Source organism: Cynocephalus volans, chromosome 10, assembly GCF_027409185.1.
Source record: "Cynocephalus volans isolate mCynVol1 chromosome 10, mCynVol1.pri, whole genome shotgun sequence".
NCBI lineage: Eukaryota > Metazoa > Chordata > Mammalia > Dermoptera > Cynocephalidae > Cynocephalus > Cynocephalus volans.
In genome coordinates, this window is record NC_084469.1 from 132,948,572 (window position 1) to 132,967,873 (window position 19,302).

The following is a 19,302-nucleotide window of genomic DNA, read 5'->3' on the forward strand; positions in this document are numbered from 1 at the left end:
TTAAGTCTTGGTCTTTTTGGTTAACTTTATAACATAAGCATTTTTCCTTGCTATTAAATATTCCCAGTAACTGTCAATATTCTTGTAATATCCTATCCTGTGAATGTACAATGATGTACCTAACCATTTCTTTTTTAGTGCAAAAGTTAGGTTAAAAAATGGCAAAACTAATATGTGTTTGTATATTACTTTATAATATATTCTCACACTTGTTATTTAAAAAAAATTTTTTGCTTAGGAATTTTATTTTCATTTTGGGAGTGAGAATGAAAAATAAAGACAGTTGGGTGTCTCCTTTTAATAACATAGTGTTGGAGTAAACAAGAATTTTAGAATTCTGTGAATCTTGATTTGTTGCTCCGATAAGTTAATGATACATTTTTCAAAATAATCAGTTTAGCATTTTAAAGTAGGGCATGTGAGGCCATATCAAGGTTGCAAATAATTTTTAAAATTCTTCTAACAAATAATATGTGAAGATTTAAGGTTAATGGTAGAATAAACATGTCAAAATAACAATGCTTTGTTAGAAAAATTTTAAATATTAAGCTTATAAAGAGAAATGCAGATCTAAAGAGTGCATGTGTGTGTGTGTATGTGTGTCTGTGTGTCTGTGTTTTAAACCTCTAATTCATGGAGGGGTGCCCAATCTGAATCTATGGGCTGAAGATTTACAGGAAAGAAAATTAGGAAGTAGGACCAGAGGAGGATCAACCAGTAATTTGTTTGTTTAAAATTTGTTGAATGCCTTTAGTGCTTAAAAATCCTAGATGCGTTTTTGTATGTTTTCAAATGTAATTCTTGTAAAATCTCTATGAAGTAGAAATATCATTCCTATTTTATGGATGAGAAACTGAGTCTCAGGGAATTTAAACAACCTGCCCAATATCGTACATCTAATAAATTGCAGTTTGAACCCCTGGTCTTCTGGTTTCAGGAAAACCGTTTTTTTCCTACCCCTTTGCATTTATATTTCTGGCATTCTCAAAGATTGATTTAAATTGAGAAAATACGTTTACCTTATAGGTGAAATATAAGGAAAAAGAATACAGACAACCATGGAAAATGAGGACACAGACAAAATGCAAGGTGAGAAGTTCATGGATCATATATCTGGAATCAGTTTTATAATATATTTGGGGGATATACTGCAGATTATCTGATAGTATCCAAGAAATTAAATGAGTCATTCAGGAATTTACATACATATTGGGTACCTACTCTGTGTCTGTCACATAATTTCTGGCTTCAGGAAACTGACATTGTAATGGGAAAGGACATGCTGATAATTACAATACCATATGATAGTTGATTTAATGGCAGTATACACAAAAACCGTGGGAACCTGAGAGGGCCACTGTTAAAAGTATGCCTGGAGGTACAGATTTCAGAATTATCCCCAGAAACTTGATCCCTAGACACTTAATCCATAGGCATGTAGGAGGTTAACCAGAAAGGAAATAGTAAAAGTAAAAAGAATGGGGGATAGTCCCTAATGCATACCATCACATAAAAGCTTAGCTGAGAATGGCGGCCTTCAAAAAAAAAAAAAAAAAAAATTCAGAAAGGTGCGAGGAGGAGAGTCAGGAATGTGGTATCTTGGAAATGAGAGCCTTAAGAGAATGTTTCATGAGAAAGATTTGCTTAAGAGCATCAGTGTCAGGTGTCACAGATGACTCAGTTATCCTCTGGATTTGCATTTAGGACGTCATTTTTTAAAATTAATGGTAAACTTAATAGATTTCAGCCAGATTGCAGTATATTTAGGTCCATGTGGGAAATTAACATCTGAAGATGCTATGAATAGCTTACTCTTTTTAAAAGTTTGACTAAAGATATATGGCAGTAGATGGAGAGAGGTTGTAATGTCAAGGGAGTCTTGTAAGGATTATAGAGACGAGAATATATGAAGACAGAATGGAGATTACGGACAGGGCGAAGTTGAAGACATTGGGGAGAGAGGGGATAATTGTTGGTGATGCCCCTCTCAGACCATTTATCACACTCCGTTTGTCAAACCTCTAACCCCAGTCCCACATCTCTCTCTCTTGCATTTTATGTCTTTTTTTGTTGTTGTTAAATTTATTTTTTATTAGCATATTCATTGTTACAAATCATACTTATTCTTTATGCCCCTTATCCAATCCCCCCCACCTTTCCCCTCCCCGCTCTAATAACCATGGATTTGTTCTCTCCATCTGATAGATTAACTGTTCCTCTGTTGGTTTGTTGCCTAGATGATCTGTCCTGTACTGATACAGGTGTGATCAAGTCCTCCCCTATTATCATAAATCAGATACTTCTTCTATTACTCTAGAGTGTGGTTCGTGGAGAGAGAGGACCTCTTCTTTTTTTCTTTTTTTGGTCTCTACTGGTGCCTCTCCTTGTGTCAATGCAGTTGAGAGTCTGGCGTGCCATCTGCACAGTGGCTGTGACTGCTGCTATAGAGACCAGCTGCTTTTGCAGCAGCTATGGTAATTGTGGTGGCTATGGTGGGCTACCCGTGTGGAATTGGTGTTTTTGGTGTGCTCTTTACCTGGGTGTGGCTAAGATTGACCTCCCCTAGCTCCATACCCCAGGACCCCGGTAGGGCCCTGGGGCAGTGGTGGCAGCTTGCCTAGTTGTGGCTGGGATTGGCTTCCCCCAGCTCTATGCTTCATTCTAAGATGTTGTTGTGGAGAAGTTGGTAGGGAGGGGAAGGAAAATAGGGTAGGAAGGAGAAAGGAGAGTGGTTGTGATCAAGGCCTGCGGCAGCCCCCTCATTCTGGCAGGGGAGACCAGGGGGCTTCCAGTGGCAGCTTGGTCATTGCTGGGCTAGTTGCAGATGTCAGGGGGGTGTGAGAAGCCTTGGCTCCCCACAGCCCTGGCTTGGGAGCCCAGGGCACTTCCTACTGTGGCTCTGTGGTCATCACTGGGCTGGTTGCAGATGTCAGGGGATGTGGCTGGGGCCCTCAGCGCCCCACCACCCTGGCTCAAAAGTCTGGGGTGTTTACTGTGGTAACTTGGTGGTTGTTGCTGGGATGGTTGTGGATGTCAGGGAGTGGCTGAGGCTGTTGGCCCCCCACTGCCCTGGCCTGGGAGCCCAGGGTGCTTCCTGCAGCTGCTTGGTGGTTGTCACTGGGCTGGTTGTGGATGTTGGGGGTGTGTGGCTGGGGCCCTTGGCACCCTATTGCCCTGGCTCAAGAGTCTGGGGTGCTTCCTGTGGCTGCTTGGTGGTTGTCACTGGGCTAGTTGTGGATGTTGGCTGAGGCCATTGGCCCCCCACTGCCCTAGCTTGGGAGCCCAGGGTGCTTACTGCGGCTGCTCAATGGTTGTCACTGGGCTGGTTGTGGATGTTGGGGGGGGGCATGGCTGAGGCCCTCATCCCCACATCACCCTGGTTTGGAAGCCCAGGGCATTTCCTTCAGTAGCTTGGTGGTCATCCCTGGGCTGGTTGCTGATGTTGAGGGGGTGTGGCTGAGGCCCTTGGCCCTCCCCCATCCCTGGCTTGGGAGCCCAGGGGGCTTCTGGTCCTTCTAGCTTTCATAGGTCTTCTTTGGTGGTGTTAGACTAGTTAATATCAAACTTTGTCTCTGATCTATGGGTGTTTTGTTTTTTCTTTCAGTTCTGTGTTGGATTATTTGTTGTTCCCACCACTTAAATTCTGCACTGAAACTAATTCGTTGCCCTTTGCTTACTTCTAAAATGGAGGAACTTCCTGTGGGGAACAGCACTTGAACCTTGTGGTTGAGCTAAATTGCTGCTTTGCTGCTGATTCCCTGGGAAATGCTTTTTGTGCAGCTCAGGTTTTAATTGTTGACCTTGTATGTACTTCCGGGTCTTGTGAGTTCTTGTACACCTGTGTTGTGTGGAAACTCTGGTCTGGGCCTGAGTCTTTTAAGCAAACTGCACCTCCTGCAATTCTATATTTCTGACTAGTCTCCATTGAGTGGTCCTGTGCTGATTGGAGGGCAGATCTGCTGTCCATGCTGTGCCCCAGCATTCCCCTGGCGGGCCTGTCTCCCCCACTGCCTGCACTCCAAACACTTCCCGTGGGATGGACTGGTGGTGACTCACCGGCCTCTGAGTGGCTCCTTTTTTCTGTTGTCAGTGGCTCCTTGCTCTTATGTGGGTCCATGGGAACCCTGTTAGTAGTCTTGCTGGCCTGGGGGCCACCAAGGCCCTCTTCTCCCCTGCCACCTCCGAGCAACTTCATATGAAGGCACAGCAGCAGCTTTTTTTTTTTTTTTTTTTTTTTTTTTTGTCGTTTTTTCGTGACCGGCACTCAGCCAGTGAGTGCACGGGTCAGCCCTATATAGGATCCGAACCCGCGGCGGGAGCGTCGCCGCGCTCCCAGCGCAGCACTCTACCAAGTGCGCCACGGGCCCGGCCCACAGCAGCAGCTTTTGCCAGCTCTTGCTCCATGTGCTCACCAGCTCCAGACTTGAAGCAACCAGGGCTTGAAATGGTGGGAGTGAGCCTTTCTTTCTCTCATCGTGGCTTCTCCTGCCTTCATGAACTTCGTAGGTCTCTCCTCCTCTTCCCCTGAGCTCTAGTGGCCCCAGCTTGGCTGTCGTTGCTTTTTAATAGTTGTAAATTAGTTGATTTGTGGGAGAGAGTGACGCTGGGGACCATCTATTCTGTCATCTTGACTGGAAGATGTCTTAATTTTATGTCTTAATTTGGGTTCCCCCCAGAAGTAGACCCTGAGACAAGGATTTGAACCCAAGTAGTTTTTTGAAAAAGTGATCCTAGTAAATACTGTCTGGGAGGTGGAGAAGGGAGATAGAAAAGGGAAGGCAGGCAGAAGAATACCAGTTGGAGAGAACTGACATCTTCACAATATTTAGTCTTCCAACCCATGAACAAAGTATATCATGCCATTTATTTCACTCTTTAATTTCTCTCAGCAGTATTTTTAAGTTTCAATGTATGTGTTGTTTATAGCTTTTGTCAGATTTCTCTTGAAGAACATCATATTTTTGATGCTATTGTAAATGGCATTGGCTTTTTAAAATTTCAACTTCCATTTGCTTGTTGCTGGTATATACAAATAAAATCAATTTTTGTAAATTAGATGGATATCCTGAAAACTTACTAGTTCACTTACTAGTTGTAGTAGCTTTTTTGTAGAGTCCATCAGATTATCTACATAGATGATCATGTAGTTTGTGAATTCAGATAATTTTATTGCTTCTTTTCCAATGTGGATGCCTTTTATTTCTTTTTTCTTACTTGATGGCAATGGCTAGACTCCCCAGTACAATGTTAAATAGGAGTGGAGAGCAAACATCTCTGTCTTGTTCCTGATCTTAGAGGGAAAGTATTGTCTTTCGCTGTTATGATGTGTGCTGTTGGGTTTTTTGTTTGTTTTTTGTAGATGTACTTTGTCAGATTGAAGAATTTCCCTTCTATTTCAAGTTTTTTAGAATCAGAAATGGATGTTAGATTTTATCAAATGCTGTTTCTACTAATATTGAGATGACCAAAAGGCTTTCCTTTTGAATTTTAGTTTGTTACATTACGTTAATAGATTTTTAAAAAATCTTAAATCAACCCTGCATTCCTGAGATAAACCCACTTGATCATGATGTATTGTTTTTTTTAATATATTGTTGGATTCAATTTGCAAAAATTACTTAGACTTTTTGCAGGTATATTTCTGAGGGATATTGTCTGTAGTGTTCTTTTCTTTCTAATGGCTTTGGTATAAGGGTATGTCAGTCTTATCAAATAAGTTGGGAAGTATTCCTTCTCTTAAAGTTTTGGAAAAGTTTGTGTAGAATTTATATTATTTCTTAATTAAACGTTTGGTAAAATTTATAAAAGAAAACATCTGAACCTGCAGTTTTCTTGAGTTTTCTTTGTGGAAAGATTTTTTTTTTTTGTCCTTTTTGTGACCGGTAAGGGGATTGCAACCCTTGGCTTGGTGTCCCCCGCACCACGCTCAGCCAGTGAGTGCACTGGCCATCCCTATGTAGGATCCGAACCTGCGCAGCGGGAGCGCTGCTGCACTCCCAGCGCACGCGGTCGGCCCTGTGAAAGATTTTTAACTTCTTTTAGTGATTTCAACTTCTTTCATAAATGTAGGACTATTCAGGTTATGTGTTTCTTCCTGGGTGAGTTTTGGTGATGTGTGTCTTTCAAGCAGCTTGTCCATTTCACCTGAATCATTGGCTCTATAGGTTTGAAATTGTATGTAATACTCCCTTATTATCTTTTGAATATCTGTCACATCTGTGTTGATGCCATCTCTCTCATTCCTGATATTGGTAATTTGTGTATTTACTGCTCTTTTTCTAATCAGCCTGGCTAGAGGTGTATCAGTTTATTGATCTTCTCAAATAACCTGCTCTATTGTTCTGTTTTCTATTTCACTGAGTTCAGCTTTGATCTTTATAATTTCCTTTCTTCCGCTTACTTTGGGTTTAATTTGCACTTCTTCTAGTTTCTTAAGGTGGAAGCTGAAGTAATTGATTTGAGACCTTTCTTTTTTTCCTAATATAATCATTTAATCATAAATTCCTCCTAAATCCTGCTTTAGAAACTTCCCACAAATTCTGGTATGTTATATTTTAATTTTCATTCAGATCATTTCTAAATGGCAGATATTTAAACCAATATAGCTTTACTTAAAGAGAACAATACTTGAGGTTTCTATTCCTATATTTCATGCAAGGGGAATATCAAAGAACTGTAAGAAGTTCATTTTAAGTTCTTTTATTTAAAGAAGATCTTTCTTTGTATACATCTTTATTGTTTGTTAGATTACAAAAGTAAAACATGCTTATTATTTTCAAAGCCAACCATTTCAAAGATGTGTAATTAGAAAGTGAAATTTTAATGGTTAGTTTTTGAAAGAAAATTTTTAGTTTAAAATAGTGAAATTTTTGTTCTTTAGAAATGAAGACTGACCTGAACTTATTATTGGAGTGTCTAAAGTATCAAATGGACAACCCTTTTTCACAAAAGGAAGCTTTGGTCACTATTCATTCAATTTGTCAACAAAACAGTAAGACATGATAGTGAATTTTTATCTGTGATTCTAGTTCTTTAGTACTGTGATGTGTCAAATATGCATAGTTTTTTCTCTTCCACTTAGTTACTCTACATGTTGTTACTTTCCTCATGTGACTTATTTTATTCTTAAAAGAGTAATCAGGATAAATATAATTTCTATTTTGTTTTGTCTGCACACCTTACAGGTAACGCCGGTATTTATTTTCGGGAAATTGGTGGTTTGATGTTTGTAAAAAATCTTGCAAAGTCAAGTGAACATAGCATGGTAAAAGAAGCAGCCTTATATACATTAGGAACTGTTGCAGAAAAAAATGGTAAAATGTAAAACTTTATTTCATTATCCTTCAAACATTGTATTATACTTTAACAAACTACTCAAAATAATTTAAAATTAAATTCCTTTTTTACATGTTTGTATAGTTTTATACAGGTACTTTAATCAAAAGATAAAAATAACCCATAGCTATCTTGTATGTGGGTAAATATGCTTTGGGTATAGAAATTCATGTTGGCAAGAACACTTTTCTGCAGTATACCTGAAGTGAGGTTGAATCTAAGCCATTGGTTTGTCAAACCAACTTTATATTCTCATATTTTCATTGATTAAATATTTCTTCATCACCTGTTAAGAACCAAGCTCTGTGCTAGGCATTGGGGATACAGGGATAAATAAGATATAATCCTTGGCTTTGAGATAGGGTCTAATAACTGTTATAGGCACTGGTTAAAATGCTGATTATATCCACTGTGTTTAAGCCAGTTTTGTAAAATTCTGCTTATTGTGTTATTATCACACACACAAAAAATCACTGTCAGGTAGGCATCATTTTTGAGGTGGTTTTTTTTTTTTTTGGCTAGCCAGTACATGGCTCTGAACCCATTACCTTGGTGTTACAAGGCTGCACTCTAAACAACTGTGCTTACCGGCCAGCCCTTCATTTTTGAGTTTAGAAAAGATTATTGCTAGAAAACCGTGTGTATGATGGGGTATATAAACTGTGCTTTCTGCTCAACTTTTCTGAAAACCTAAAATTGCTATAAAAATAGTCTAGTCAAAAAAAAAAAGATTATTTCTAGAAAAGTCTCAAAAAATAGCACAAATATCATTTGTCCTTTTGTTTTCTAAAGCAGGTTTCTGAATTTTCTTAAATTGTTTTTCTTGCTATGTATTGTTACTCATTCTCTTAAAATTTTTTGTCAGATTTAATTTAATTTTTTATTTAGTTAGTTTTTTTATTGGAAATTCTAGGGGATTGTGGTATGTTTTGGAACCTAGACCAAATACCTTTGATAATGCTTCTTTGGTTTGATAATTAAGTATGCACATATCAGTTTGTCAGAAATTTTGTTGTATGACTAATAAACGTCAGTTAAATGAGATCTGGTTGAGAATCATCTTCGGTATGGCAACTTTGTATTTTTTTTACAGCATATTTAAAAAATTGTTTGTGCTAATGCTTTGAAGTTAAAATTATATTTTATATTTCAGTTTACTGTCAGCAGACTTTGTGCACTTCAGAGTTGTTTGAAGACTTAACCTGGTTCTTATCTAATAGTGATTCGAACACGAATTTGAAAAGAATGTCTGTCTATATGATTTTGGTTCTGGTTTCAAATAATAGTAAGTACATTCTCTTATGAATGTTTAAAAACACTTTAAATAATTAATTGGAACAGTGTTATTAGATCTTTAATTCTGGTCCTTATATCAGTCTTTTTTTTTTTTTTTTTTAAATCTTACTAACTTCTGAGAAATACTAGTTTTCAAGGAAAGGGAATTAATACCATGCATTTAATCATTTGATATTTGTTAATTTTAAGAAATAGTAAAGTGATTTATACTGCTTAATGAACACTGAAAAGTAACAGCTTTAAAAGGAAAAAGAGAGGCATTAAAAGAATTAGTTTGGTTGATTTTCTACTAAATTCGCCATTTAGTTACAGTGTTTACTGTATCATCCAGCAATGGTTTTTATTTCAGAATAATTTTAGATTTACAGAAGAGTTGCCAAGATAGTATAGAGTGTTCTTGTATACTACTGCCAAGGTGAAGGTTATTTTTTAACATTGCTTTATTTAATTCTTCAAATTGTTAGAAATTTCATAAGCATTGTTATTTTTCCTATTTTGGGAAAACTAGAAAAGATTGAATTTATTTATTTTTTTTATTTTGGAGCATATTTTGGTGGTGTGATACAGAACCATGATGCAAAATAAGTGTTTCCTAATTTTTAGAGGAAGTTTGAATGCTGTCAGTCTCTAAGCATAAGTAGTGTATTTTCTATAATAATCTTGATTACAGAGTTTTATCTATTGTAATTCTGTTATACTTTGTAATACTTTAAAGTGCTTTAAAAATTAATTATCTATTAAAATACTACTTAAATGTTGTTTTTAATTTTTGTAAAATTATTTCTAAGTAAAAGTCATATTTATGTAATATATGGCTTTTTTTTAAGGAACTGGACAAACGCTTGTGAGAGAAACAGGTTGTATTACCGTTCTGTCACAGTTGTTCAGGTAAACAAATATAAATTTCTCATTTATAATCCATTACTTAAGACCTTAACTGGTTTGTCTTAATTTACTCCCTTTTCTTTTCAACCTAATAGGACAGTTCTTTCAAAACATGAGTTGAATTTGTCAGATAAAAATGTTTCCCAGAGTTACCAGTTGTGGTCTTCCATATGTAGTACTCTGTGTGTATGTGTCAACAATCCTCAGAATGGTAATTATCTCAAATATTTAAATATAAAAATAAAGATAAAAACAGAAATGAAAACTGATATTTTCCAAATGTCATATTAAAACATGATTGGCTTTTTCTTCTTTTAGATGAGAATCAAATGTATTGCTGTTCACTTTTTCCACATGCTAATGAGTGGCTAATAAATTGCATGAAACCTGAGATAATTCGCCCTATTTGCTCATTTATTGGACTCACTCTTGCAAGTAACAGTAAGTGTTTGTTACTTTCTACTTGAAGAAATATATTTCAAAGAATAACAAAAAACTGTTGAATTCATTATTGAATTAATGAATTAATCTTATTCTGGTAATTTGGGTCATTTTGGATGCATTTATACTCTTTTTTTTTAACATTTATTGGTACATATTTGTGGAGTGCAGTGTGTTGTTTCAATACATGCATATACTGCACAATTGATTCACTTAGGGTAGATAGCATAGGCATTTAGACTCTTGAAGGTAACAAAATCTATTTTTTAATGTGGTAAAATATATGTAACATAAGGTTTGCCATTTATTTTTATTTTTATTTATCGGTATACGATGTAGTTGATTTTCATGTCCCTTTATCAATTCCTCCTTTTCCCCTTCCTTCCCCCACAACATTATATCTGTTCACTTGTCTTAACAAGTTCAAGGAATTGTGATTGTGTGTTTTCTTTCACCCCTCCCCCATTTGTTGTTTGTATATTTGTTTATTTTTGTTAGCTCCCACAAATAAGTGAGAACATGCGCTATTTCTCTTTCTGTAGCTGGCTTATTTCACTTAATGTAATTTTCTCTAAGTTCTTCCGTGTTGCTGCAAATGATAGTATTTCATTTTTTTAAATAGTAGAGTAGTATTCCATTGTGTAGATATACCACAGTTTCCTTATCCACTCATCCGATGATGGGCAGTTAGATTGGTTCCAACTCTTGGCTATTGTAAATAGCACTGCAATAAACATGGGAGTACAGGTATCCCTTAGACATGATGATTTCTATTCCTTTGGGTATATATCCAGCAGTGGAATAGCTGGGTCATATGGTAGATCTATTTGTAATTGTTTGAGGAACCTCCATACCATTTTCCATAAAGGCTACACCATTTTGCAGTCCCACCAACAGTGTAGGAGGATTCCTTTATCTCCACCTCCTTGCCAGCATTTATTGTTCTCAGTTTTTTGGATATTAGCCTTCCTAACTGGAGTGAGATGGTATCTCAAAGTGTTTTGATTTGCATTTCCTGAATGCTGAGTGTTGTTCAGCATTTTTTCATGTGTCTGTTGGCCATTTGTATATCTTCCTTTGAGAAATGCTTACTCAGCTCCTTTGCCCATTTTTTTTTTTTTTTTTGTCTTTTTCGTGACCGGCACTCAGCCAGTGAGTGCACCGGCCATTCCTATATAGGATCCGAACCCGCGGCGGGAGCGTCGCTACGCTCCCAGCACCGCACTCTCCTGAGTGCGCCACGAGCCCGGCCCTCCTTTGCCCATTTTTTAATTGGGTTACTTGATTTTTTTGCTATTAAGTTGTTTGAGTTCCTTGTGTATTCTGGATATTAATCCTTTGTCAGATGTATATTTTGCAAATACTTTCTCCTACTCTGTTGGTTTTCTTTTCACTCTGTAATTGTTTCTTTTGCTGTGCAGAAGCTTTTTAGTTTGATATAATCCCATTTGTTTATTTTTCCTTTGGTTGCCTGTACTTTTGGGGTCACATTCATAAAGTCTGTACACAAGCCTACTTTCTGAAGTGTTTCTCCTGTTTTCTTTAAGGAGTTTTATTGTTTCAGGATGTGTATTTAATTCTTTAATCCATTTTGAGTTGATTTTGGTATATGGTGAAAGGTACAGGTCTTGTTTCATTCTCCTCATATGAATGCCCAATTTTCCCAGCACCATTTATTGAAGAAGCAGTCTTTTCCCCAGTGTGTAGTCTTGATGCCTTTGTTGAAGATCAGATGGCTGTAGGTGTATGGGTTGATTTCTGGATACTCTATTCTGTTCTATTTGTCTGTATGTCTGTTTTTATGCCAATACCATGCTGTTTTGGTTATTATAGCTTTGTAGTGTAGTTTAAATCAGGTAGTGTTATGCCTTCGGGTTTTTTGTTTGTTTGTTTGTTTGTTTGTTTGTTTGTTTTGCTCAGGATTGCTTTGGCTATTGGTGGTCTTTTGTTATCCATATGAAAGTTAGAATTGTTTTACCATTTCTGAGAAGAATGTCATTGGAATTTTGGTGGGGATTGGGTTGAATCTGTAGATCACTTTGAGTAGTATGGATATTTTCACAATGTTAATTCTTCCAATCGAAGAGCATGGGATATCTTTCCATCTTCTTGTGTGCTCTTTAATTTCTTTCGACAGTGGTTTGTAGCTCTTGTTGTAGAGATTTTTCACATCCTGGATTAACTTTATTTCTAAGTATTTTATTTTTTTGGTGACTATTGTAAATGGGTTTGCTCTCTTGATTTCTTTTTCTGCTAGTTCACTGTTGGAGTATTGAAATGCAACTGATTTTTGCATGTTGATTTTGTATCCTTCAACTTTGCTGAAATCATATATCAATTCTAAGAGTTTTCTTGTAGAGTCTTTAGGCTGTTCTAAATATAGGATCATATCATCTGCAAACAGGGACAATTTAACTTCATTTTTTTCAATCTGGATGCCCTTTATTTCCTTCTCTTGCCTGACTGCTCTGGCTAGTACTTCCAACAGTATGTTGAATAGGAGTGGTGAGAGTGGGCATCCTTGTCTTGTTCCTGTTCTTAAGGGAAAAGCTTTCAACTTTTCCCCATTCAGGATGATAATGACAGTGGGTTTGTCATATATGGCTTTAGTTGTGTTGAGATATTTTCCTTCTATACCCAATTTATAGAGTCTTTATCATGTATGAATGTTGAATTTTGTCAAATGCTTTTCAGCATCTATAGAGATGATCTTATGGTTGTTTTTGTCTTTGATTTTGTTGATTAGGTATATCACATTTATTGATTTGTGTATGTTGAACCAACCTTGCATCCCTGGGATGAATCCCATGTGATCATGGTGTATAATTTTATGTATGTGTTGCTGTATTCTATTAGCTAGTATTTTATTGAGAATTTTTACATCTGTATTCATCAACGATATCGGCCTGTAGTTTTCTCTTTTTGTTGTATCTTTGTCTGGTTTTGGTATCAGGGTGATGTTTGCCTCACAGAATGAGTTTGGGAGAATAGCCTCTGCTTCAGGTTTTTGGAATAGTTTGTAGAGAATTGGTATTAACTCTTCTTTCGAGGTTTGGTAGAATTCTGCAGTGAAGCCATCTGGTCCTGGGCTTTCCTTTGTTGGGAGACTGCTGATTACAGTTTCAATCTCCTTTATTGTTATTGGTCTGTTCAGATTTCCTATGTCTTCTTGGCTTGGTCTTGTTAGTTTGTGTGTGTCCAGAAATTTATCCATTTCCTCCAGATTTTCAAATATATTGGCATATAGGTGTTTATAGTAGTCTCTAATGATTCCTTGTATTTCTGAGATATCAGTTGTAATATCACATTTTTCATTTCTAATTTTTGTTATTTGTGTTTTCTCTTCTTTTTTTAGTTAGCCTTGCTAATGGCTTGTCAATTTTATTTATCTTCTCAAAAAACCAACTTTTTGTTTCATTGATCTTTTGTATCATTTTGGGGGTTTCTATTTCATTTAGTTCTGCTCGATCTTAATTATTTCTTTCCATCTACTAACTTTGGGTTTGGATTGTTCTTGTTTCTTTAAGATGAAGTGTTAGGCTAATTTCTTGCCATCTTCCCATTCTTCTGAAGTAAGCATATTTAATACTATAAATTTCCCCCTTAGTACTGCTTTTTAAACTTACAATTCTGTGGAATTAATTACATTTCCAATGCTGTATGACCATCACTTCTATCTGTTTCCAAATTTTTTTTGTCATCCCAAACACGGACTCTGGAACCCATTTGGCAACAACTTCCTGTTATTTCTAACCGCCAGTTTCTGGTAACCTCTAATCTTCTTCTGTCTCTGAAATCTTTTTTCTTTTTCATTTTTCTTAATTGACCCATGATAATTATATATATTTATGGAGTACATTGTTATATTGGGGTACATTTATACAGTGTGCCGTGATCATATCAGGGTAGTTAGAATATCCATCACCTCAGACATTTGTCATGTCTTTGTGTTGGGAACATTCAAAATCCTTTCAACTAGCTAATTGAAGTTATACAGTAATTTGTTGTTGACTGTGCTTAAATGTTGTATCCATTTACCACCCTCCCCCACCCCCTTTCCTCCCTCCCGTTATCAGTCTCTAGTAACCACTATTCTACTCTCTACTTCTATGAGATCAACATTTTTAGCTTACATATGAGAGAGAACATGTGGTATTTCTCTTTCTCACCTGGCTTATTTCACTTAACATAATTTTCTATGAGGTCATTCATGTTGCTGCAAATGGCAGGATTTCATTCTTTTTTATGGCTGAGTTGTATTTATTATGTATGTATATTATATTTTCTTTATCCAATCATCTGTTGATGGACATTTAGGTCATTTCCATATCTTGGCTATTGTGAATATAAGATAACAAAATCTTAAAAGTAGATATCGTTAGGAGGATATTGGGAAGTTGTTGGTGGCAGCATAGTTTTTAGTCTCGTCAGATAAGCTCGTAAAACAGAGCAACTAGATAGCAAAACTAAAAACTCACAGAGTGTGTTCTCTGACTACAATGTAATTAAATTAGAAATGAATAAAACATCTAGAAAAGCCCCAAATATCTGATAAGCAATTTAGTAAAAACAGAAACAGAAACAAAGCCCACCCTTGAGTCAAAGCACAAATTATAAAGGAAATTTAAAAAGGTTTTTAACTGAATGTTAATGAAAATAAAACATTAAAAAAACCTGTAGGATACTGCAAAAGCAGAGTTTAGAGGGAAATTTATGTTATTAAATCTTGTATAAGAAGAAGGGTCTCAAATCAATTATCTTAGCTTCTACCTAATAAACTAGAAAACTAAGCAAGTTAAACTCTAAGCAACATGAAGGAAATAATAAAGAAATAAAAAATCAATGAAATAGAAAAAGAACAAAATAGAGAAAAATCAGTGAAACTACAAGCTAGTTCTTTGAAAAATCGATGGAATAGATCCCTTAGCCAGATTGATCACAAAATAATGAGAGAAGGCTTCCAAATTACCAATGTCAGGAATGACAGGTGACATAACTATAGATCTTAGAATATTAAAAGGATAATAAAGGAATAGTAGAAACAACTTTATGCCATGAAATTTGACAACTTATATGAGTTGGACAAATTCTTTGAAAGTTATAAACTACCAAAGGTGACTCAAGAAGAAATAGGTAACCTGAATATTCCTGTATCTATTAAAGAAATTGAATTTTTAGTTTAAAATCTTAACACAGAAGAAAACCCAGGCCCTGATAATTTCACTGGTTAATTCTACCAAACATTTTGAGGGGGAAAAAAAACAAAAACAGCAATTCTATATTAATTTTTCCAGGAAATAGGAGTGGAAGAAACACATTCCAATATATTTTATAAGAGCAGTGTTATACCCATACCCAAACCCAAAAAAGGCATTACAAGAAAACTGCAGTATCCCTTATGAACATACATGTAAAAATCCTCTACAAAATGTTAACAAATTGAATGTAGCAATGTATAGAAAGGGTAATATATTATGATCAAGTGGCATGTATCCCAAGACTGAAAGATTGGTTTAACATTACAAAATTCACCATATTCACAGACAAGAACAAAAGAACTATATGATAATCTCAGTAAGTACAGGAGAAGCATTTGACATAATTCAACATATATTTGTGGCAAAAATCTTTGGTAAACTAGGAATAAAAGGGAATATCTTTAACATTATAAACAGCCTCTGTAAAATACTATAGCTAACATACTTAATGGTGAAAGACTGAATGTTTTCCCCCTAAAACCAGAAAAAAGAGAAGAGCAGCCACTTTCACAACTTTAATTCAACATTTTGCTGGATGTCCTATCCAGTGCAATAAGGCAAGAAACTGAAATAGAAGGCACAGAGATGGAAAAGGAAGTAGTAGTATTTATTCATAGATTACATGATTGTCTATTTGAAAATTCCAAGAATCTACAAAGAAACTACTATAACTAATAATTTTAGGAAGCTTGCAGGATACAACATCATATACAAACATCAATTATATTTCTATATACTATCAACAAGCAATTGGAACTCAAAGAAAATACCACTTACAATAATGTAAAAACTTAAATACTTAAGAATAAGTTTAATGAAATATATGCAATGCCTCTATGCTGAGAACTACAAAACATTGCTGAAATAAATTGAAGAACACAGAAATTAATGAGGAGATATGTGATGTTCATGTATTGTAAGACTCAACATGGTAAGAATGTCATCTCTCAATTCATCACTAGAAGATGAGCTCATAGCATTCCCAATCAAAATCCCAGCAGGCTGTTCTGTAGAAATTCACAAGCTGATTCTAAAAATTACATGGAATTGCAAAGAGTCTAGGATAAGAAAAACTGTCTTGAAAATAGATAAAACTGCATGTCTAATACAGTAAAATACTAATTTCAATACTTACTATATAGTAATCAAGAAAGTGTGGCATTGGTATAGGTGTAGACATATAGATCAATGAAACCAAATAGAGAGCTCTGAAATAGACCCATGCATGTATGTCATTCATTTTCTACAAAGATGCTATAGTAATTCCATGAGAGTTAAGATAGCCTTTTCAACAAATGGTGCTGAAAAAGGTGGATATCTCTCTGCAAAATATGAATCTCAACACTTGTCTCACAGATCTACAAAAATTAACTTGAAATGGTCTATGGATCTAAATATAAAAGTGAAAAATATAAAACTTCTAGACAAAAACATAGAAGAAAATCCTTAACTTGTGGGTAGACAACTATTTTTTGGACACAAAAAGCATGAACCGCTAAAAAAAAAATGATGAATTGGACTTCACTAAAATTAAAATCTTTTGCTCTTCAAAAGATCCTATTATGAAGATGAAAAGGCAAGCCATAGACTGGGAAAAAATATTGAGAAACACATCTGATAAGGAACCCAGAATACGTAAAGAACTCTTACAAATTGATAAGTCGAAAACAACCTAATGATTATAAAATGGGCAAAAGATTTGAGCAGATATTTCACCAAAGAAGTTGTGAATATTAAATAAGCACCTGAAAAGATGCTCAAGATCATTAGTCATCAGAGAAATCCAAATCAAAACCCCATAGAGATACCACCACTTACCCACTAGCATGGCTAAAAGTAAAAGACTAGTAATATTAAATATTGGCAAAGATGTGGAGCAATCAGAACTTTCACATATTGCTGATGTATATCTGTATTCAGGTGTTTCAAATACTCATATTTCACATGGAAAGGAGTAATATCTCTAGAAGCCCAAAAATTGGAATCTATTTCCATGATACCTAGACATTTCCTCTTTGTCTAAAAACCAACTTGAATGAGTGATAGTTATGACCTAATTACTCTCAGCAGACTCGTATGAAATATGGACTGGGATGTTCTTCTGCTTATAACCCTGAACTTTTGTTACCTAGGCTATAACTAAGAATTTTTGTGGTAACACTGTGCCATTTTCATCTGAGCACTTAAAAATACTTTCTTTTTTGAAGATTTTTTTTTTTTTTTTTTTTCCGTGACCGGTGCTCAGCCAGGGAGTGCACCGCTCATCCTTATATAGGATCTGAACCCGCGGCGGCGGGAGCGTCGCCGCGCTGCCAGCGCAGCACGCTACCGAGTGCGCCACGGGCTCAGCCCGAAGATTTTTTTTTAAATGAAAATACTTCTAGTAAAGAAACCTATTTTGGAGTCTCCTTAATACTGAAAATATTTGCTTGTCTTTAAATAATGTTTCCTTACAGTTCCTTTCCCAGATGGAGAAAATTCTGAACGTAATTTTTGTTGTTGTTGTTAAGATTAAGATCCCTATGTTTTATGAACAATACAAAAAAGAATTTTTGTCTTTAAATCATCTTGACTTTAACCTATGGAACTAGGGTAAACTGGATGAAGATTTGTGGCAGAATTATAATCACTGGCCTATATATCCATTTGTTATAAACCCGTTACTGGGATAGGGGCTGTGGATACTATTGAATCCACAGACCAAGAGGATACTTTTCCATCAGAATTATTTTCAACAGGGGAATAAAAGACTTCAGACTTAGAAAATTTATATACTGTCATTGAATCTTTGCTAAGAATAGTTGTTATGACACTCAATGATATAATTTTATGCTCCAAGAAGTAAAGAATTAGGTATAAGTAAGATGGATATGAGTTCTTTTGGCACAGTTAAATTACTTTGCCTTCTGTAGATTCAAGCAATCTGAGGAGTGAGTTATGTTGGAATTCAGAAAATAGGCAGCGTGCCTTTTTAATACCAAACTATAAGAATGAATCTATTCTTTATAGCTTCATCGAAAGACTTGTTTAATAATGTCAAAGAACAGTTTAATAAAGTCATTCTTAGGAAATACACCAGTTGTCATTAAGTGAAACAAGTAAGATTTCTAACACACAAGAAAGAAATACTGTACTATACATGTAGTTGTACTATGTCAAAGTGAGGTGCTTGCATAAATAAGTAATCTATCAGATTATATATATGCACAGGTAATAATTTAATCTTGGGATTTTTAGTATTTGAAAAGAGTCAATATTATATTTACTTCAAATTAATTGAATTAAACCATACACCTGTCTTGTTTGAGATATTAATACTTTTGCTACTCTATTTCTTAAGCATATGTTCAGAAATACTTTATATCTGTGGGTGGACTGGATGTATTGTCTCAAGTTCTTGTGCAACTGGAATCTGATTCACACAAGACTCTTTCCAGTGCTAAGCTTGCAGTGGTGGTGACAAAGACAGTGGATGCATGTATTGCTGATAATCGTGAGTGAAAATGCTTAGTAATTTTGCTACAATTGAATTTTGTTTGAATTCAGCATGGTGACTGTTGAAATGGTAGTTTGAACGCTAATATGGATTAGACTTCCAGTTTCTCACAAGTGGAAAGGAATCTTAGAAATTACCTAGTTCAACTCTATATATTCCCATGGAGATCATGACTTTCCTAAGTACTCAAATCTAGATCTTCTGCCTTCAAGTCTAATGATAGAATCAAAATAAGATTCTTTCATTCCTAAATCTTTATTTCACTTAAAAAGTAGCATTTTTAGTTGAGAAATCAAGGGACATTTTTGAGACATAAGGAATAGAAAACCCAACTTATAGATTTTTAAGAATTACATAAAGAATTAAGATATGCCTCTTTCTGATAAGTATGAGGTCTGACTTACCCACTGCACTGTAACTAATGAATAGCAGAACCAGACTTGAACCCATGGCTGCTTCTCACATGTACAAACACTGAGGAATGATAGTCTATAAATTATTGTAATAAGAAACTCTATTGGCATTCACAAATAATTGAAAAAAAGTAAATGGTTTTTTAAAAAGCAGTTATTGAGGGCCTGCTATGTGCTG

General features: G+C 35.5%; 1 protein-coding gene across 1 annotated transcript in view; it reads left to right on the plus strand.

Moving 5' to 3' along the window:
- The first annotated feature begins 1,058 nt into the window (after positions 1 to 1,058).
- Positions 1,059 to 19,302, plus strand: part of TERB1 (telomere repeat binding bouquet formation protein 1) — a 48,829-nt gene continuing 30,585 nt past the window's right edge. The window contains exons 1-8 of the mRNA XM_063110118.1: positions 1,059 to 1,089; positions 6,881 to 6,991; positions 7,185 to 7,313; positions 8,489 to 8,620; positions 9,459 to 9,519; positions 9,612 to 9,727; positions 9,835 to 9,957; positions 18,556 to 18,708. Coding sequence (XP_062966188.1) covers positions 1,059 to 1,089; positions 6,881 to 6,991; positions 7,185 to 7,313; positions 8,489 to 8,620; positions 9,459 to 9,519; positions 9,612 to 9,727; positions 9,835 to 9,957; positions 18,556 to 18,708 — 856 coding nt within the window. The remainder of the gene's footprint in view (positions 1,090 to 6,880; positions 6,992 to 7,184; positions 7,314 to 8,488; positions 8,621 to 9,458; positions 9,520 to 9,611; positions 9,728 to 9,834; positions 9,958 to 18,555; positions 18,709 to 19,302) is intronic.